Source organism: Eumetopias jubatus, unplaced genomic scaffold (assembly GCF_037043125.1).
Source record: "Eumetopias jubatus isolate StellerSeaLion01/CBP00866 unplaced genomic scaffold, mEumJub1_p1.0 scaffold_9, whole genome shotgun sequence".
NCBI lineage: Eukaryota > Metazoa > Chordata > Mammalia > Carnivora > Otariidae > Eumetopias > Eumetopias jubatus.
In genome coordinates this window covers 87,858,552-87,877,654 of record NW_028274815.1, presented here as the reverse complement: position 1 = coordinate 87,877,654, position 19,103 = coordinate 87,858,552, and the positions used below count along the sequence as shown (strand labels likewise).

General features: G+C 42.2%; 1 protein-coding gene across 5 annotated transcripts in view; it reads left to right on the top strand.

Annotated features, from left to right (window-relative positions):
* Nucleotides 1-14,050, top strand: part of EDAR (ectodysplasin A receptor) — a 93,983-nt gene extending 79,933 nt beyond the window's left edge. For all 5 annotated transcript variants that reach the window (XM_088026668.1, XM_088026670.1, XM_088026667.1 and 2 more), the window contains 3 exons: nt 705-861; nt 1,926-1,986; nt 11,373-14,050. In XM_088026668.1, coding sequence (XP_087882794.1) covers nt 705-861; nt 1,926-1,986; nt 11,373-11,695 — 541 coding nt within the window. In that variant the 3' untranslated portion in view covers nt 11,696-14,050. The remainder of the gene's footprint in view (nt 1-704; nt 862-1,925; nt 1,987-11,372) is intronic.
* The last annotated feature ends 5,053 nt before the right edge of the window (nt 14,051-19,103 follow it).

The window sequence follows — 19,103 nt, the reverse complement described above, 5'->3', positions numbered from 1 at the left end:
ACTTGATAATTAGTCCTAAGAGGGGACATAATACATTTATATTACCAGTGATGGTTTCCAGGTCTCCAACTTATGAGTAAATCATTTTCCAAAAGTTTGTGTGCATGCATGTGTGGGTGTGTGTATGTATGCGTGTGATTGTTTAGAATTAAGAAAGCATTGTTCTGGGGCGCCTGGGTGGCTCGGTTGTTAAGCGTCTGCCTTCGGCTCAGGTCATGATCCCAGGGTCCTGGGATTGAGCCCCGCATCCATCGGGCTCCCTGCTCAGCAGGAAGCCTGCTTCTCCCTCTCCCACTCCCCCTGCTTGTGTTCCCTGTCTCGCTGTGTCTCTGTCAAATAAATAAATAAAATCTTAAAAAAAAAAAAATAGAAAGCTGGGACATATTCAAGAAAGCTTAACTGAGCTGGGTTGGGGGAACAGACGAACAGATGCTGTCCTCCTCCCTGATGAACCCCAACCGCGTGGGGCTCGAGAGACACCTTGTGAGTCCTCTCACAGGACACCTGCAGGCCCCGCTGCATGCAGGTCATTCATTGGGAGGCGTAGCGAGTGCGGCATGTCTCTCTCACCTCGTGCCCAGGAGCTGCTCAGTAAAAGCTTGGGGAACAAGTCCCTGCATTCCCATCAATCGATCCATCAATCGTCTTCCCACTGGGAAAATGTGTCGGGGCCGCTGCTAACAAACACCCTCCTGTTCCCACAGTGAGAATGACGCATCATCGGAGAACGAGCAGCTGCTGAGCCGGAGCATGGACAGTGACGAGGAGCCTGCCACCGACAAGCAGGGCTCCCCAGAGCTGTGCCTCTTGTCGCTGGTTCACCTGGCCCGGGAGAAGTCGGCAGCCACCAAGTCAGCCGGGGTGAGGCCCTGGCACTGCTCTTCACACGCTTGTTGGAGCCCCGGGAGGCGGAGACAGGAGGCTGGCCCACCATGCGGGACCCTAGATAGAGTGGCAGGCTTAACACAAGATAGCAAAAAAATAGGAAACTTATCTCTGTATTATCTAGCTTTATAGAAGAAAATGAAAGTAAGCCAAAAGAAAAGTTAAAATTGCTTGGAATACCGTAAGACAGAAAAAAACCTTTGTAAATATACTGGCATGTGTCCAAGCAGACCAAAAAATATATATATATACACACACACGCAGTGTACACACTCACACATACATACACACACCCATAGTGTACACACATATACACAATATGCCCCATTTTTGCATGTAAAATTGCCCAGAGGGCTTGTCACCCAAAGCAGGCCACCTGGGAACGTGCCGTAGTGGGGCAGGGCGCTCAGGCAAAAGAGCACAGCGCTGCCCAGGCTGCCTGAGCACATAGCACGTGGTTCACTGGCCGCCTGACCCAAGCATAGGTCAGCGTGTTGCTAGGTAACATTGCTAATGGGGAAAACATCCCCACTTGGGAAGCCGGATCTGGCTTAGGTCTGGACAGGGATGACACGCTCTAGGCTGCCCTGAGTTCAGGGACATCTGTGATGGTACCCATCACTTGCAGGGACCCTGGAGGCCCAGGGAGTTGTTCTGAGGGGTATTGGCTCCCTTGGGGAGTGGTACCTTTCAGCCAGGATCCAGCATGGGCCTCATGTGTGCTCTGGGAGAAGAGTCTGTGGATGGCTGCAGACACAGCCACAGCATCTCAGGCGCCCGCTGGCCAGCTGGGGTCCCCGCCACTCACCCTCCCACACGGACTGATGCCAGGTGTCTTGTGAGCCTGAACGTCCAATGGAGCCGAAGAGCAGCCCCACCTCTGTGCACACTGAAGGGGTCGAATTTCCTGATGAGATGGTCATGTGAGGGCGCCAGTCAGGGGACAGTAGCTGCCGACACTGGGATGGAGAACTTGCGTTTTTGTGGGCTACCACTTCCTCTTGTTCTGAAAATTAACATTCTCTTCCCTTTTCCCATAGATTCAAAGCCGAAGGAAAAAGATATTGGATGTCTATGCCAATGTGTGTGGAGTTGTTGAAGGTAAGCATGGACATGCTGTTTGGGGACACATACCCCAGATTTCCCCAACTGTCAACATGGAGGAGGTGGCTCTGGCAGGAGTCCTGGGGCCCCGCGGGGGCCGAGAAAGGCCACCCACCCCAGTTTGTCATGTTCCTCATCCCAGCGGCTGGCGAACCCACCTCAGGTGTGGAGGGACGTGGAATTTGGCGCCAAACTATTTAAGGCCTTTTCCCTGGCACTCCGCAAGGTCCTTTCCCTCACAGGACAAGGAGATAACACCCAGCCAGCCCTGGGTCAGGGCCTCCCTGGAGGACCGTGGAGTCAGTAGAGAACAGTAGTGGAAGGAGCCAGTGTCCCCCAGTGTCCCCCAGATGCTGTCTCCGCACTGGTGTTTTCAGTCACTTACCCGGTTATTAGGTGGCCTTGCCCTTTCCTTGGGTCCTGGTCCCCCTCCTCAAAGATGCTTCCCAAGCAAGCAGAGTCAGGCTGTCTCACAACTACACTCTGGGTATGGGAAGCAAGATTAGGAATAAAAGCATTTCAGCCTGAAACCAGAATCCACAGTCCCCATTTCTTCCAAATCTAGGCTCTAAATTACCTTTGTATCCACCCAGGGGACAAAACCCCTCATCACTGAGGTTAGAGAATGTTCCCCAGCTAATCAGGCCACTCGGTCTCGGTCCTGGTCTCACTGGCGTCCCTCCTTGGACTTCTGGGTCTGCCCCAAGCAGGAGTTGTGGAACCTGGGAGCCTCTCATTTCTCTGCAGAGGTGGAGCCCAGCACACCAAGCCCGGGGCAGGCTTGCTGGCTGAGTGCTCCTTTGGACAGAAATAACTTCCGGGGGCCAAGAACTCGACTTGGCTGCCTGTTGAAATGCAGCATCTCTCCATAACTACACATGCCCCATGTCTGATAAGCCTGGCATGGCTGCCCTGTGGAGGATGATCTGAGATTTGCATTCCATCACCCTGGAAAGCTCTTCTCTGTCCCAAAATATGTCTTGGCTTTTAGAGCCCATACTCCTGGGACAGTGGTTTTCAAATTAATTTCAGGAACCCCAGAGGAAAGAGGAGCTTCTCCAGTGAGACTGGGAGGGTGAAGAGTGTGAGCTCCATGTGCTTGGCCACCCTCTCACAGCCTGGGGTGCTCAGTGTGCTTATCAACCCTTGGGGACACTCACATCTCCAAGGCAGAGAACCTCAGACCAGCAGTGCCCAGCCCTGGGGGAATAGTATATACTCACCCAGAGTTTTCCACTGTCTCCCCTCTGCCCAGCCACCCCCCCCAAAGGCCCCAAGATCCTGATGTAATTTGGCTAGGGTGAGTCTCCAGCATCAATTTCTTTTGTTTGTTTTCAATTAACCTTGTAATTCTGAGATCACTGCAGATTCACATGCAGTGGTAGGACACTATACAGAGAGTTCCTGTGGACCCTTTACTCAGTGTCCACCAATGAGACCATCTTGCTCAATCAATCTGAAAGTCACAATCAGGACATTGATACCTGAAGACAGAGCCCATTTCCTTTACCACAAGGATCCCTCTCTATACCCTTTTACAGCCTCACCCACTTCCCCACCCCAACCTCTCCTTAGCATCTGGCAACCATTAATAGTTCTTCATTTCTACAGTTGTCATTTCATGAACATTAAGTGGACTCATGCACCATGTAACCTTTTGCCAAAGGCCCTTTTCCTCCACATAATTCCCCACAGATTCATGCAGGTTGTTGTGTGTGTCGTAGATTTTTCCTCATACCCCTGAGTACCTGCCCACATTGTGGACGAATCACAACTCGTCCAAGTGTTCATCCATTTAAGAACATCTTGGTTGTTTCCAGGGGCTATTTATGAATAAAGCCACTATAAAGAGCCATGAAAAGGTTTTATGTGAACATAAGTCATCATTTCTCTGGGATAAATGCCCAGGAGTACAGTTGTTGGGTTGTATGATAGTTGCATGTTTAGTGTTTTAAAAAACTGCCGGGGCACCTGGGTGGCCCAGTTGGTTGAGCATCCGACTCTTGTTTTTGGCTCAGGTCGTGATCTCAGGGTCATGGGGTCGAGCCCTGCATTGGACCGAGCTCGGCACAGCACAGAGTCTGCTTGGGATTCTCTCTCCCTCTCCCTCTGCCTCTCCCACTCGTGCTCTCGCTCTCTCTCTCTAAAAGAAATAAATAAGTCTTTAAAAAAAGAACAAAAACCTGCCAAACTGTTTCCCAAAGTGCCTGTACCATGTCCATCCCCACCGGCAATGTGTGAGTGGTCTTGTTTCTCTACTTCCTTGCCAGCATTTGCTAGTGTTGCTGTTTTTTATTTTAGTTACTCTGATAGTTATGTTTTCATACCTCATGGTGGTTTTAATTTGCATTTCCCTAATGTAGCATCTTTTTTTATGTTATGTTAATCACCATACATTATTACATCATTACTTTTTGATGTAGTGTTCCATGATTCATTGTTTGCCTATAACACCCAGTGCTCCATTCAGTATGTGCCCTCTTTTCATGAGCTTATTGCCATCTGTATGTCCTCTTCAGTAAAATGTTTCTCTATCTTTTGCCCATTTTCCAACTGGATTGTGGGGGTTTTTGCTGTTGAGTTTTGAATACTAGTCCTTTGATGGGTATGTGATTTGTAAATATTTTCTCCACTGTGTAGGTTGTCTTTCCATTCTCTTAATAGTGTCTTTCACAGAGAGGTGAAATTTTGATGAGTCAAATTTATCATTTTACTTTTACAGATTTTGTTTTTGGTATCAAGGCTAAGATCTCTTTGCCTAGCCCTAGAACACAAAGATTTTCTCCTCTGACTTATCATTTTGTTTTGCATTTGAGTCCATGATCAGTTGGAGTTAATTTTTATAAAAGGGGTTCTTTGTTGTTGTTGGTTTTTTGGGGTTTTTTTGTTTGTTTTTTGGGGTTTTTTTTGCCTGTAGATGTCCAGTAGCCCCAGCACCATTTGTTGGGAAAAGCTATCTTTTGTCCATTGAATTGCTTTTGCACCTTTGTCAAAACTCAGCTTGGGCATATTTGTGTGGGTCTGTTTTTTGGGTTCTCTGCTCTGTTGCACTGATCTTTGTGTCAGCTTTTCTGCCAGTACCACATAGCATACAACAAGTCCTGAAATCAGATAGACTGTTTGCTCCCACTTTCTTCTTTCTGTTCTAAATTGTTCTAGCCAATGTTAGTTCCTTTGCCTTTCCATATAAATCTTAGAATAATTGTCCCTATATCTACAAAATATCTTGCTGGGGATTTTGATAGGAATTACATCAAATCTGTATACCAAAGTTTGGGGAGATTTGACATCTTTACTATGTTGAGTTTTCTAATCCATGAAAATGGCATGTCTCTTCATTCATTTAGATTTTCTTCAACTTTTCTCATCAGCATTATGTAGGTTTTAGAATATAAGTCCTATACATATTTTGCTAGATTTATATCTAAGAACTTCATTTATTTTTGAATGATTGTGACATTTTATCTTAATTTCAGTGTCTACATATTAATTGCTAGTATATGGAAATACAATTGATTTTTGTATGTTTATCTCATATCCTGTGACTTTGCTGAACTCACAAAGTCTCAAGAGTTTTCTTATAGATTCCTTGAAATTTTCTACATGGATAATCACATCTACAGATGGGGACACTTTTATTTCTTCCTTCCCAATCTTTATGCCTTTTCTTGCCTTATTGCACTGGCTATAACTTCCAGCATTATATTGAATAAGAGTAGTAAGAACAGACTTCCTTGCCTTGTTCCTGATCTTAAAAGGAAAGTATGTTTTTCACCATTCAGTGTAATGTTGGTTCTAGGGGTTTTGTAAATGATTTACATTAGTTTTGTAGATAGATTACATTGATTTTTGAATATTGAACCAGTCTCACAACCATGGAATGAAGTCCATTTGTCATGGTATATAATTCATTTTATATATTGTTGAATTCCATTTATTAATATTTTGTTAAGGATTTTTTTATCTGTATTAATGAGGGATATTGGTGTGTAGTTTCTCTTTTTTGTACTGTCTTGGTCTGGTTTTGGTATCAGGCTAATACTGGCTTCACAGAATAAATTGGGGAGTATTTCTTCCTTTTCTATTTTCCAGAAGAGATATGTAGAATTGGTGTTAATTCTTCTTTGTATGTTTGGCTACAATGAAACTGTGTAGGCTGGAGATTTCTTTTGGGAGGGCTTTTTAAATTACAAATTACATTTCTTTAATCATGTAAGGCTATTCAAAAGATCTATTTCATACTGAGTGAGTTGTATTCATGCTTTTTGAGGAATAGTCCCATTTCATCTAAGTTGTCAAATTTAAGTGTGTAGAGTTGCTTGTAGATTCCTTTTTTTTTAAATTTTTTTTAAAGACTTTATTTATTTATTTGGGAGAGTGAGCAAGAGAGAGAGAGTACATGAGCAGGGGCAGAGGGAGAAGCAGGCTCCCCTCTGAGCAGGGAGCCTGACATGGGGCTCGATCCCAGGACCCTGGGATCATGACCTGAGCTGAAGGTAGGTGCTTAACTGAGCCACCCAGGTGCCCCCCCTTTTTTTAATGTCTGCAGGGTATATAATGATATTCCCTTCTTCATTGCTTAATATTGGTGTTTTGTGTCTTCTTCATTTTTTCTTTATCAATCATACATTTGTCCATTTTATTGATCTTTTCAAAGAACCACTCTTTTCATGTTTCTCTCTATTGTTTTTCCTTTTTCACTTTTATTGATGACTGCTCTTTACTGTATCATTCCTCCTGTTTACTTTGATTTTATTTTGCTATCTTTTCCTGAATGCTTGAGATGAGAGCTTAGATTTTCCTTCTTTTATAATGTATGTATTTGTGATATAAATATCTCTCAGTATTGCTTTAGCTGTGTCCTACAAACTTTGATATGTTGTATTTTTATTTTCCTTCATTTTTAAAATTTCCTTTTAGATTTCTTCTTTGACCCATGGATTATTTGGAAGTGTGTTGTTTAATCCTCATATCATACCAAATGCATTAACAGTGGTGCAAGACAGAGGCCTGCTGAATAGTGGGGCCCCCAGAATGCAGTGAAAGGCCAGCACTATGGAGTTATTCCCAGTGCCAGTGTCTTTCCTCATTGCAGGAGCAGGACACAGAGCAGGAAGTGACTGCTGGTCACTCTTCCCTGTGTGGGAAGTACCAACAGCCATTGGTTCTGGAACCTTCCAGAAAGAAGAGGACCCACACATATTTTCTCCCTCCACCCCCATATACAATTTTCTTCTAAAGGAATGTCAAGGGATCAAGCAGGAATCTAATAAAGGTCTCTGAAAACAATGTCTCTCCATTTGAAAAGTAAACTATGTCTTTAAATGCATTAACTCCATGGAGAAACAAATGTAATAAATCAAATTTAATCCCTGCCCCCCCCAAGAGTGTGTTGTTTAGTTTCCAAGTGTGTGAAGATTTTCCTATTATCATTGTTTTTGATTTACAGTTTAATTCCATTGTGGTAGGCAAATACACTCTGTATACAGTTTCAATTCTTCTCATTCTTTTGTTGAGATTTAAGGCCTACATTTGAAGAAAATATGTACTCTGTTATTGTTGAATGGAGTATTCTATAAATGTTGATTGGATTTTGTTGGTTGATGGTGATGTTGAGTTCTATATTCTTGCTGATTTCCTACCAGTTGTTCTATCAGTTACTGAGGGAAAGTTGTTAAGTCACCAACTGTAATTGTCATTTTGTCTATTTCTCCTTTCATTTCTTCAGGTTTTGCTTCACATATTTTAGAGCTCTCTTGTTTGATGCATATAGATTTAGGATTGCTATGTCTTCACAGTGGATTGACCCTTTTATCATTATATAATGTTCCTCGGTCTCTGGCAATTTCCTTTATTCTGAGTCTACTCTGTCTAATGTAATAGCCACTTCTGCTTTCCTTTTATTAGTGTTTACATGGTATATCTTTTTCCATTCTTGTACTTTCAACCTGCCTATATCATTATATTGGACATTAGCTTCTTGTAGATAGCATATAACTGGGCCATTTTTGAGACCATTCCGCCAAGCTCTGTTTTTTAATTGATATTTAAATCATTTACATTTAATGTAGCTATTAAAATGTTAGCATTTAAGATTGCTATTTTATTTTTTGTTTATTCTTTTTTGTCTCTGTTTTTCATTTTCTCTGTTTTCTTTTTCCTGCTTTCCTTTGGGTCACTTGAACATATTTTAGAAATCCATTTTGATTTTTTTTTTGAGTGATGTATTTTATGTGTTCTGAGTACATAGCTTTTTCCATAGCTATTTTAGTAGTTTCTTCATCTCTCAACTTCTCTCTCAGTATATATATATACAGTTCATCATGGTCCACTGAGGTCTTCCTTTTACTAGTTTGAATGAAGTATAAAAAACTTCCCTTTATGTCCTTCCTGTTTATAATTGTCTTAAATATTTCCTCTACATATATTTAGAACCACATCAGTTGCTTCACCTAGCAAACATAATTCAGAAAACCTAAAAGGAGAAGTAAAGCTGTGACGTTTACCAATATTTTTGCTTACTATGCTCTTTTCTGATGTTCCAAGATTCCTTCTTTAGCCTTTCCTTTCTGTTTAGAGACTTCTTTTAGTCATTCTTTTAAGGTAGTTCTGTTAGTGACAGATTCTTATTTTTCCTTCATCCTGAGAATGTCTTGATTTCCCCTTCATTCCTGAAGGGTATTTTCACTGAGTGTGGGACACTGTGTTGACAGTTATTTCCTTTCTGTAGTTGAAAATACTGCACCATGTCCCTTTGGTCTCCAGGTTTCTGATGAAAAATCCACTGCTGTTCTAATTGCTTTTCTGCAGTAGGTAGGGTGTTGATTTTTTCTTGCTGCTTTCAAGACTTGTCTTTAGTTTTCAAGAATTTATGATGTGTTTTGATGTGAATTTCTTTGGGTGTATCCTGTTTGGAGTTTTCTCAGCTTCTTAAATCTGTAGGCTTATGTCTCTTTCAAGTTTGGGAAATTTTCAGCCATTATTTCCTTTTCCATCCATACCCTCTCTCTCCTTTCCTGGCCTCCATGACACAAATGTGAGCTCTTTTGTTTTAGCCTTATGGGTCCTTGTGACTCTGTTTTTCAGTTTATTTTATATCTGTTGTTCAGATAAATAATTTCAATTCTATTATCCAGTTAACTAATTCTTTCCTCTATATTCTGCATTGAGCATATCTACTCAGCTTTTTATTTCAATTATTGTCTTTCTGCAGTTCTAACATTGTCACTTGGTTCTTTTTTATATTTTCTATCTTTTGTGAAGGCTTTCTATTTTTTTATTTGTTTCAAGCATGTGTTGTAATTATTTGTTGAAGCATTTTTATCATGGCTTTTTAAAAATACTTATCAGATCTGTTATCTTTGGTCTTGTCTTTTTTCATTCATTTGAGATCTTCCTAGCCATAAACAGAGGATTTGGCTGACTTGCCTCACATTCTTTCCCCTTTTTGGAAATATTTTCAAAAATAAAATTAAGAACATTTGAGATCTGCCTAGTTCTTGGTGTGCTGAGTGGGTTTCTATTGAAACTGGAAGGTTTATGTCATGTTATGAGACTCTGGATCTTATTTAAACCTTCTGTTGTAGCTGGTTTCCTCTGATACCTCTCTGGAGGTAGATGTCTAGCTTCCCATTTACCCTTCATTGACACCCAAGTAGGGGCTTCTTTTTGTTGCTGGCAGGGGCGTGGGGTGGTAATCTGTTTCTCTATGTGGTCTCCACCGATACCACTGGAGTGGACAGGCTCTCAATTTGACCTTCCCTGACAACTGGTGCAGTGTTACAACCTACTGAGGGTGGATGTCAAGCTCCCATTCAGCCTTTGCGGGCCTTAGTGGGGGCGGGGCCAGAGTTTTCTCTGTGGTGTTTGGCTGTAACAAAGCAGTTGTCTAAATGTTTTCTTCTTGCTGAGCTTCTCTTTTCCTAGTGCTTTAGCTAGAGAGAGCAGGTCTCTGTTGGGGCTATTTTTGTTTGTTATTGGTGTTTCTGGGTTGCTGGACTCCAGCTCCATGTCTGGGATAATGAGGCAGAAGGAAACCAAGGAACTCAGCACTGTGTCATTGCTCTACTTCCAAGATCCCTACCAGTCTGTCTTTTCTGTCCACAGGTCTCCTTATGTTTGCTTTGTACATAGCATCCAGGGTTTTTAGCTGTACTTACCAGAAAGAATAGGGAAAAACATATTTACTCCATCATCCAAAAGGGAAAATGCATCAATTTTTTTTTTTTTTCAAATGCTCCCAGGTGAGTCTAATGTGCAGGGAAGGCTGAGAACCATCAGGTGGCAGTGACTTGGCTCAGGTAGCACCAACTTCAGGCTGTCTCTGAAAGCACCTTTCATAAAGGTGATTGCTAGCCCCATAAAGGGATGTGATACTGTTCCTTTGACTCCCTCCTCAGCCCGACTCCAGGGGAAGCAGGGTCACCCAACTAAGGGTAGCCCATACTCAAGACTTCAGTGACTGCTGACAATGGTCTTTTTTTTAATTTTTAATTGTTATGTTAATCACCATACATGACATCATTAGTTTTGGATGTAGTGTTCCATGTTTCATTGTTTGTGCATAACACCCAGTGCTCCACACAGAATGTGCCCTCTTTAATACCCATCACCAGGCTAACCCACCCCCCACCCCCCTCGCCTCTAGAACCCTCAGTTTGTTTTTCAGAGTCCATCGTCTCTCATGGTTCGTCTCCCCCTCCGATTCCCGCCTTCATTCTTCCCTTCCTGCTATCTTCTTCTTCTTTTTTTTTTAAACATATAATGTATTATTTGCTTCAGAGGTACAGATCTGTGATTCAACAGTCTTACACAAGTCACAGCACTCACCATAGCACATACCCTCCCCAGCGTCTATCACCCAGCCACCCCATCCCTCCCACCCGCCACCACTCCAGCAACCCTCCATTTGTTTCTTGAGATGAAGAATTCCTCATATCAGTGAGGTCATATGATACATGTCTTTCTCTGATTGACTTATTTCACTCAGCATAACACCCTCCAGTTCCATCCACGTCGTTGCAAATGGCAAGATCTCATTCCTTTTGATGGCTGCATAATATTCCATTGTGTATATATACCACATCTTCTTTATCCATTCATCTGCTGACAGTGGTCTTGAGGGGATTACTCTAACAGCCAGTGTGGCAGCTATTTTCCCAGGAGGAGAGGGGCTATTATTAGGGTTAGGGTATTATGCTTCTCATGTGGCTGGCAAACTCCTGGGTGTAGTTCACCTCAAGCTATGCATTTATCTTGTGTGGTTTTCTGCATCTGTGTTTCATTTTACAATTTAAAAAAAGATTTTAAAAATAATTTTTAATGGTGTTGAGCTTCTGTTACCTGCCATTCACAGTGTCTGACGAGGCCCTTCATCTCTGCAGGTCTCAGCCCCACAGAGCTGCCATTTGACTGTCTCGAGAAGACGAGCCGAATGCTCAGCTCCACGTACAACTCTGAGAAGGCCGTTGTGAAAACATGGCGCCACCTCGCCGAGAGCTTTGGACTGAAGAGGGATGAGATTGGGGGCATGACAGATGGCATGCAGCTCTTTGACCGCATCAGCACGGCAGGCTATAGCATCCCAGAGCTGCTCACAAAACTGGTGCAGATCGAGCGGCTAGATGCCGTGGAGTCCTTGTGTGCGGACATACTGGAGTGGGCCGGGCTTGTGCCCCCTGCCTCCCAGCCACCCATGACAGCCTGAGGAGCCTGCCTGTGGGCTGTCCTCCCTGGGAGGCACCAACGATCTAACAAGGGCTCTGGAGCTGTGAGTGCTGCCAACAGACTGCCAAGAATCGAGGCTTTTTCTCCTGTCACCAGGCTTTGCCTTAGGTTGTTCCTAGGAACAAGAGGAAATGAGGCCCGTCTTCCAATCTAATCAAAGATAAAAGATTAAAGCTGGGAGTATCCCAGCTCCCCACCTGTACCTCATCAGGCAGGATGAATATTTATTCATGAACTCATTCAAGGGATGTTGTTGGGTGCTCAGATGAACCAAACAACGTGAGGATGACAGGGGTGAAGAATCTGGTCCCTGTCTTTAAGGAGTTTACAACCTAGGGAGAGAGAGAAGATGTGTTTACAAACTACCTTGCTAGAGGACATCAAAGAGTCTGGGTGAGGGGATGGTAAGACAACGTAATAGAAGTTCTGAGGGAGGAGATGGCTCCCCATGGGTGATGAAGGAGGGCAGCCCCATGAAGAAAGCAACTTGAAAGCCTGGTGACATGGCTACAAAAGGCAGATGTCCCGCTCCATGTAGAGTGTCAGGGCCGGTACTTGTCTATGGATATCCTGAGTGGCTTCATTGGGATACCTTTGCCTGTTCTTGAAGCCATCCGTATTCCTACAGCCCTTCCAGTCACTAATGGAAGAGTTCACTCTGTGGCCTGCCTTCTGTCCTGACATAGAAGGTGTGTGTTTGTCCGGTTAAATAGACCTGTGTCTAGTCAGTGGCCGGTTTCACCTACTGCATGAATCCCAGGCCTGCCACCTGGTGGTTTTGTATTACACATGAATTGCTTTCCACTCTCATCCTTAGTCAGGTTTGACCCTTTTGTGGGCAGCAATGCTCAAGAACACAATCTATTTAAATGATGGGTCAGCCTGTTTTTGCTTCAAACAGAAATGAGTGGTCCGCTCTATGTATAAAGAGAAATGGTGACTTCCTAAGAGTTCAGCCATGCATAATTGTAGATTTTGAGCATCTGAGACTTGTCGATGAGCCTTGTGGCATGAGAGCTTCTGAACCAGTTAAGGAACGTGAGGCCCCACAGCAAAGGAAGGGCCTGGGCTTAGAATCCAGGGACCTGGTTCTAGTTGTGCCAACGTGGGCCATTTTCTTCTCTGCAAAGGAGAAGTTAGCCTGTGGCTCTGTAATCAGGGTAAGTACAGTTCAGGTGGGAAATAGGAAAGTAGGGCTGCAGGAAATGCCAGGCCTTTGAGGTACACATCCAGGTGAACACTGTGAGTCATCAAGTTAAATGAGACATGCTTCTAAGCAGAAAAACTCAGAGTAACTAGTTGTTTGATACACATTTAGAGATAAAGTAATAAACTGGCATTGTTCTTGGCAAATTCTCTTACTACACCTGCAGTTGCCAAGAGTGTGGGAGCCAGGGTAGTGATCATACCAGGGGGTTAATTTAGAGTTCACTGCTGAGCTTCCTAATGACAGATCTGACTATGGGTTATTACTAAATTAAAACCAGTCTCTGACTTCCAAAGCTATGTTTTTAAAATTACAAGTCACATGACTAAACAAATGCTTTGGGGGGAGGAAATCAGTCATATGTTTAGAGCCAACAAGCCAACAAACAATTTCCCACCAATGAATGTAGAACATACTGTGATAGGATCATAATTAGGTCCTGAATATTTAATATCATCATTTGCTGTGTCTGTTTGCTGCTGTTTTTTAGAACCTATTTGGTATATCCTCCATGGCAAAATTTAATTCTCCTTTTAATTCCTCTTTGAAATCCTACGGCACCCCTTTCTCCTGCTTTGTGATAATGATAATGAGAGTCTCCCCCTGAATTAGGATGCAAATGTCACATGTGATGAGCATGCCATTCCAGGGAGACAGCCTGCAGTTTCTCAAGAACAACATTTTCAGTGAAGGAGCAGGGGTGGCTGTTCCCAGGCCCAGAGCTTTGCCTCACTTCCTGGGGCCGGAGGTCCAGCCAGCATCACACCATGTTTCAGTGACCCTCAACTCGCAACTTTTAGGGAGCTAGTCCTTATGGAGCTAAACATTCTTTTGCCATTTACTTATTTGGAAACAAATCCAAGAACAGTTTATTTTGATGGACTTTAGCCTACATTATGGAATTCAAATCGATGAGACCATAACGATTATCACTGACCCTCTGGGATTTCTACCCTGCCATTTTGTACGGAGACAGTCATTATTTTGCTATACTTAAAAACATTTAGGGAGCATCCGAAGCTAAGAGCTATGGGCCCTAGCCAGCGAAGTCTTAATTGTCAATAGTTTTGTCTAATTTTGTGTATATATAACTTATTATATTTTACAATTTCAATAAACTAATAAAAAGACCTACAGACTGCTACAATGTGAGTTCTTTCTGGGGGTGGAGAGAGGGAGGAGGTGGGTGAGTGGAGAAGCCTCTGATTACTCTGACCCATGTAGACTGCCGTGAGACTGCAGCCTAAATGAATTGCCTACATTTTTATGGCCTGGGCCGTGTGCTTGACAGAAGCAAACATTACACTGAGATTGTATAAAAAAACACCTGGAGCCTTGCTTTCCAAGTTGCCGTCACTATATCACTTAGCTACTGCTGTGTAATCCCAAAATACCCAAAATTCAGTGGCTTATAGTGACAATATATTATTACAGTTCAGAGGTCAGTAAGGATCTCAGCTGACCTGAGTTGGGCTCAGTTGGATATGGCTCAGCTGGGGCCTCTGTTAGGATACTCTCACTGGGGTTGCTCTGTTCCATTGTCCCCCATCCTTGGCCTCAGACCATTATCTAGGCTAGGCATGCCTCCAACATGGCAATGACAGAGGAGCAATAACGAGCAGACACACAAAATTTCGTCAGGCCTACACCCAGAACTGGCACATCATCACTTCTAGCTCATTCTTTCGGCCAAAGCAAATCATATGGTCAACCCAGAGTCAAAGGGAGGGAAATAGACCCCACCCTAACTCTATGAAGAACAAAGTCAAATCACAAAAGGTAAAATATTAGGGCAGACAATGCAAATGTCCACAGGTATGTTTGTTTCCTATGGCTGCAGTAACAAATCACCACAAACCTAGTGGTTTAAAGTAACAGAATTTATGGTTTTAACAGTTCTGGAGGTCAGAAGTCCTAAAGTCAAAGTTTGAACAGAGTTGTGTTCCTTATGGAGATTATAGAAGAAAATCTATTTTCTTGCCTGTTCTAACTTCTAGCGTCTGTCCGTATTCCTTGGCTCATGGATCCCTTCCATCTTCCAGGCCAGCAATTCTGTATCTCCAATCTCTGCTTCCCTTGTCACATGTCCTTCCCTGACACCTTCCTGCTTCCCTCTCTTTTCCCTTGTGATCACATGGGGCCCACCCAGGTAATCCAGAATGATCTCTCCATCTCAAGATGCTTAATCACCTCCGCAAAGTCCTTTTGCCATGTAAGGTCACATAGTCACAAATTGTAGGGGTTAGAGGGTAAATGTTTTTGAGGAGCCATTGGTCTGCCCACCACAATAAGTATGTAAATGACTGTGCACTATGACAATGTAACATCCTCAGAGGAAGTGTTCTGTCAAAGCATACTTTCAGAGGGGGCTCTTTGGTGGTGTGAATACATGTAAACTAAGCAGCGACCGCCTTCCTGCTGGGAACTATGAAGAAAGGATGGACAGCTGGGCTGCAGGTGCTCACCAGCCAGAACTTCGGTGGACCACCTGCCCCCCAACCCTAACTGGGGCACATGAGCTTTGCTCTCCTCCACCTCCAGCCTCAATGGTCCAGGGGGATGTGGCAGAGTCTCATGAGAACCCAGTTTGGATTAGAGGGTATCTCTTTATTCAGGGCTCTGCTTACACTTTTCTTCCCAAACATTGCTAGTGAATCATTCACTTTGGCAACAAGGATGACTTTTAGAAGCTTAAGTGAGTTGTTGGCTTTGTGTGGAACATTTGCTGCTCCACTCAGTTCATTTGGGGCCCTTCACAGACATCTTGCATTTTTTAGTAAAAAGCTAAAATCCTGGTACTCCTTCTCATGTGTTGGAATGCTTTTGGACCAGGAAAATCTGGAAACAGCACAAATACTGTTTGCATTAAAAAAACATTTTTGAGGGTCAGCTACACATTCTGGTGCAAAGATACCTCATGAGAAGTTCAAGTTTCATAGGTATTTCATTTTTTAAAAACTTGTAGAGATATAACCAGAGGGTGAAAATTGAGAGAAGGCTTAAAATCATTTTTCTGAGAATAACCTGAGCCTGGCTTGTTACTCAAACTAAAAACTACATAGTAATTCCAATGAAACAGATTATTCATGTTCTGTTCTTGTTTTCTTAATGCTGATCAGCATCACTCATCATACAGGGTAAAAACTTCACTGAGGGTAAAATGTTCCTGTTCGCTCATAATCACCTGTGTGGGACTCTTTTAAAGGCAGTTTTGAGTCCTTTCTCTATGCTTCAGTTTTCTCATCTGTAAATAGGGATTTACAATATTATGTTCTTTTTAGAATTGTGAGAATCACATAATAAAGTACTCCATCTGGCACATGAAAATGTTCAGTAAGTGTCAGCTATCGTTACATTATTATTTAATCTTGAAGGGCATAGAAACTAGTAAACTCACTGCAAAGAACTTTCCAAATGGAATTCAGGTAGGAAAGATGATCATGATTACAAAATGATTAGTACAAGGGAAAATGTCAGTGCAGGAGAGAAGAGGCAGTCAGTGTAACCAGAAAAAATACTGGCACACAGATTTCTGCTATCTGTGGTGGTGACCTGAAGGGACCCCCAAGAGCAAACATCAGTGACCCCACACCTGGAGGAGAACTATGCCTACAGGCCCTGGAGCCTCTCCACCTGGATTAATAGCATGTGACAGGAAGAGGGGTGGAAGGGGCCTCTTCTAATTCAGAGATTGGATTTTTTTTTTAATTTCTCTTAACTAAAAAAACAAAGAGACAAAAACAGTTGATTCACCCATTCCTCCCACCCCCACTCCCACCCTCAACTCTTGGAGTTGGGTTGGGATTTTTTTAGATTACACATAAAAAATGAGATCATACAGTACACTTGTACAATGCTTTGGCTATTCAAGGTCTTTTGTGGTTTCATACAAAGTTTAGACTTTTTGTTCTATTTCTCTGAAACATACCATTGTAATACTGATAGGGATTGCATTGAATCTGTAGATTGCTTAAGGTAGAATGGACATTTTAATAATATTAATTCTTCTAATCTCTGAGTACAGAATATCTTTACATTTACTTGTGTCTTCTTCAATCTCTTTCATTAATGTCTTGCATTTTTCAATATGCAAGTCTTTCACTTCCTTTGTTAAATTTTTTCCTAGGTATTCAACCTATGTTAACTATATGAAAAACCCACAGCTAATATCATCCTAATGGGGAAAAACTGAGAGCTTTTCCACTACAGTCAGGAACAAGACAGGGACATCCACTCTCACCACTGTTATTTTACATAGTACTGGAAGTCCTAGCCACAGCAATTGGACTACAAAAAGAAATAAAAGGCATCCAAATCTGCAAGGAAGAAGTCAAACTTTCACTATTTGCAGATGACATGATACTGCATATAGAAAACATGAAGGACTCCACCAAAAAGCTGCTAGAACTGATACACAAAATCAGTAAAGTCCCAGGATACAGGGGTGCCTGGCTGGCTCAGTTGGACTCTTGATCTCAGGGTCATGAGTTTGAGCCCCACACTGGGTGTAGAGATTACTTAAATAAATAACAATCTTTTAAAAAGTTGCTGGATACAAGATCAACATACAGAAATCTGTTGCATTTCTATACACCAATAATGAAGCAACAGAAAGAGAAATCAAGGAATCAATCCCATTTACAATTGCACCAAAAACCATAAGATACCTAGGAATAACAAAAGGGGTAAAAGATCTGTACTCTGAAAACTATAGAATGCTTATGAAAGAAATTGAAGATGACAAAAAAATGGAAAAACATTCTATGCTCATGCTTTGGAAGAATAAATATTGTTAAAATATCTATACCACCCAAAGCAATCTATACATTTAATGCAATCTCTATCAAAATACCACGAGCATTTTTCACAGAACTAGAACAAATAATCCTAAAATTTGTATGGAACCACAAAAGACCCCAAACAGCCAAAGCAATCTTGAAAAAGCAAAGCAAAGCTGGGAGGCACCTGGGTGGCATAGTCAGTTGAGTGTCTGACTCTTAGTTTTGGCTTAGGTCATGATCTTGGGGTTGTTAGATCAAGCCCCATGTTGGGCTACTTGCTCAGTACAGAATCTGCTTGGGATTCTCTTTCCATCTCCCTCTTCCCCTCCCCCCACCCTTTTCTCTCCCTCTCCCTAAAATAAAATAATAAATCTAAAGAAAGAAAGAAAGGAAAAAAGGCTGAAGCATCACAATTCTGGACTTCAAGTTATATTACAAAGCTATAGTAACCAAAACAGTATGGTACTGGCACAAAAATGGACACGTATCAGTAGAACAGAACAGAAAACCCAGAAATGAACCCACAACTATATGGTCAATTGATCTTCAACAAAGCTGGAAAGAATTTCCAATGGGAAAAAGATAGTCTCTTCAACAAATGGTGTTGGGAAAACTGGACAGCAACATGCAGAAGAATGAAACTGGAGCACTTTCTTACATTATACACAAAAATAAAATCAAAATGGATGAAAGATCTAAATGTGAGATAGGAAGTCATTAAAGTCCTAGAGAACACAGGCAGTAACTTATTTGACATTGGCTGTAGCAACTTCTTTCTAGATGTCTCCTGAGGCAAGGGAAACAAAAGTAAACATAAACTATTGGATTACATCAAAATAAAAAGCTTCTGCACAGTGAAGGAAACAATCAACAAAACTAAAAGGCAACCTTCAGAATGGAAGAATATATTTGCAAATGACATATCAGATAAAGGGCTAGTATCCAAAATCTATAAAGAACTTATCAAACTCAACACCCAGAAAAATATAATCCAATTAAAAATGGGCAGAAGACATGAATAGACATTTTCCCAAAGAAGATATACAGATGGCTAACAGACACATGAAAAGATGCTCAACATCACTCATCATCAGGGAAATAAAAATCAAAACCACGATGAGATATCTCACACCTGTCAGAATGGCTAAAATCAACAACACAAGAAACAACATGTGTTGGCAAGGATGTGGAGAAAGAGGAACCCTCTTACATTGTTAGTGGGAATGCAAACTGGTGCACCCACTCTGGAAAACAGTATGGAGGTTCCTCAAAAAGTTAAAAATAGAAATACCATACAACCCAGCAATTGCACTACTAGGTATTCACCCAAAAAATACAAATACTAATTTGAAGGGATACATGCACCTTGATGTCTATAGCAGCGTTATCTACAATAGCCA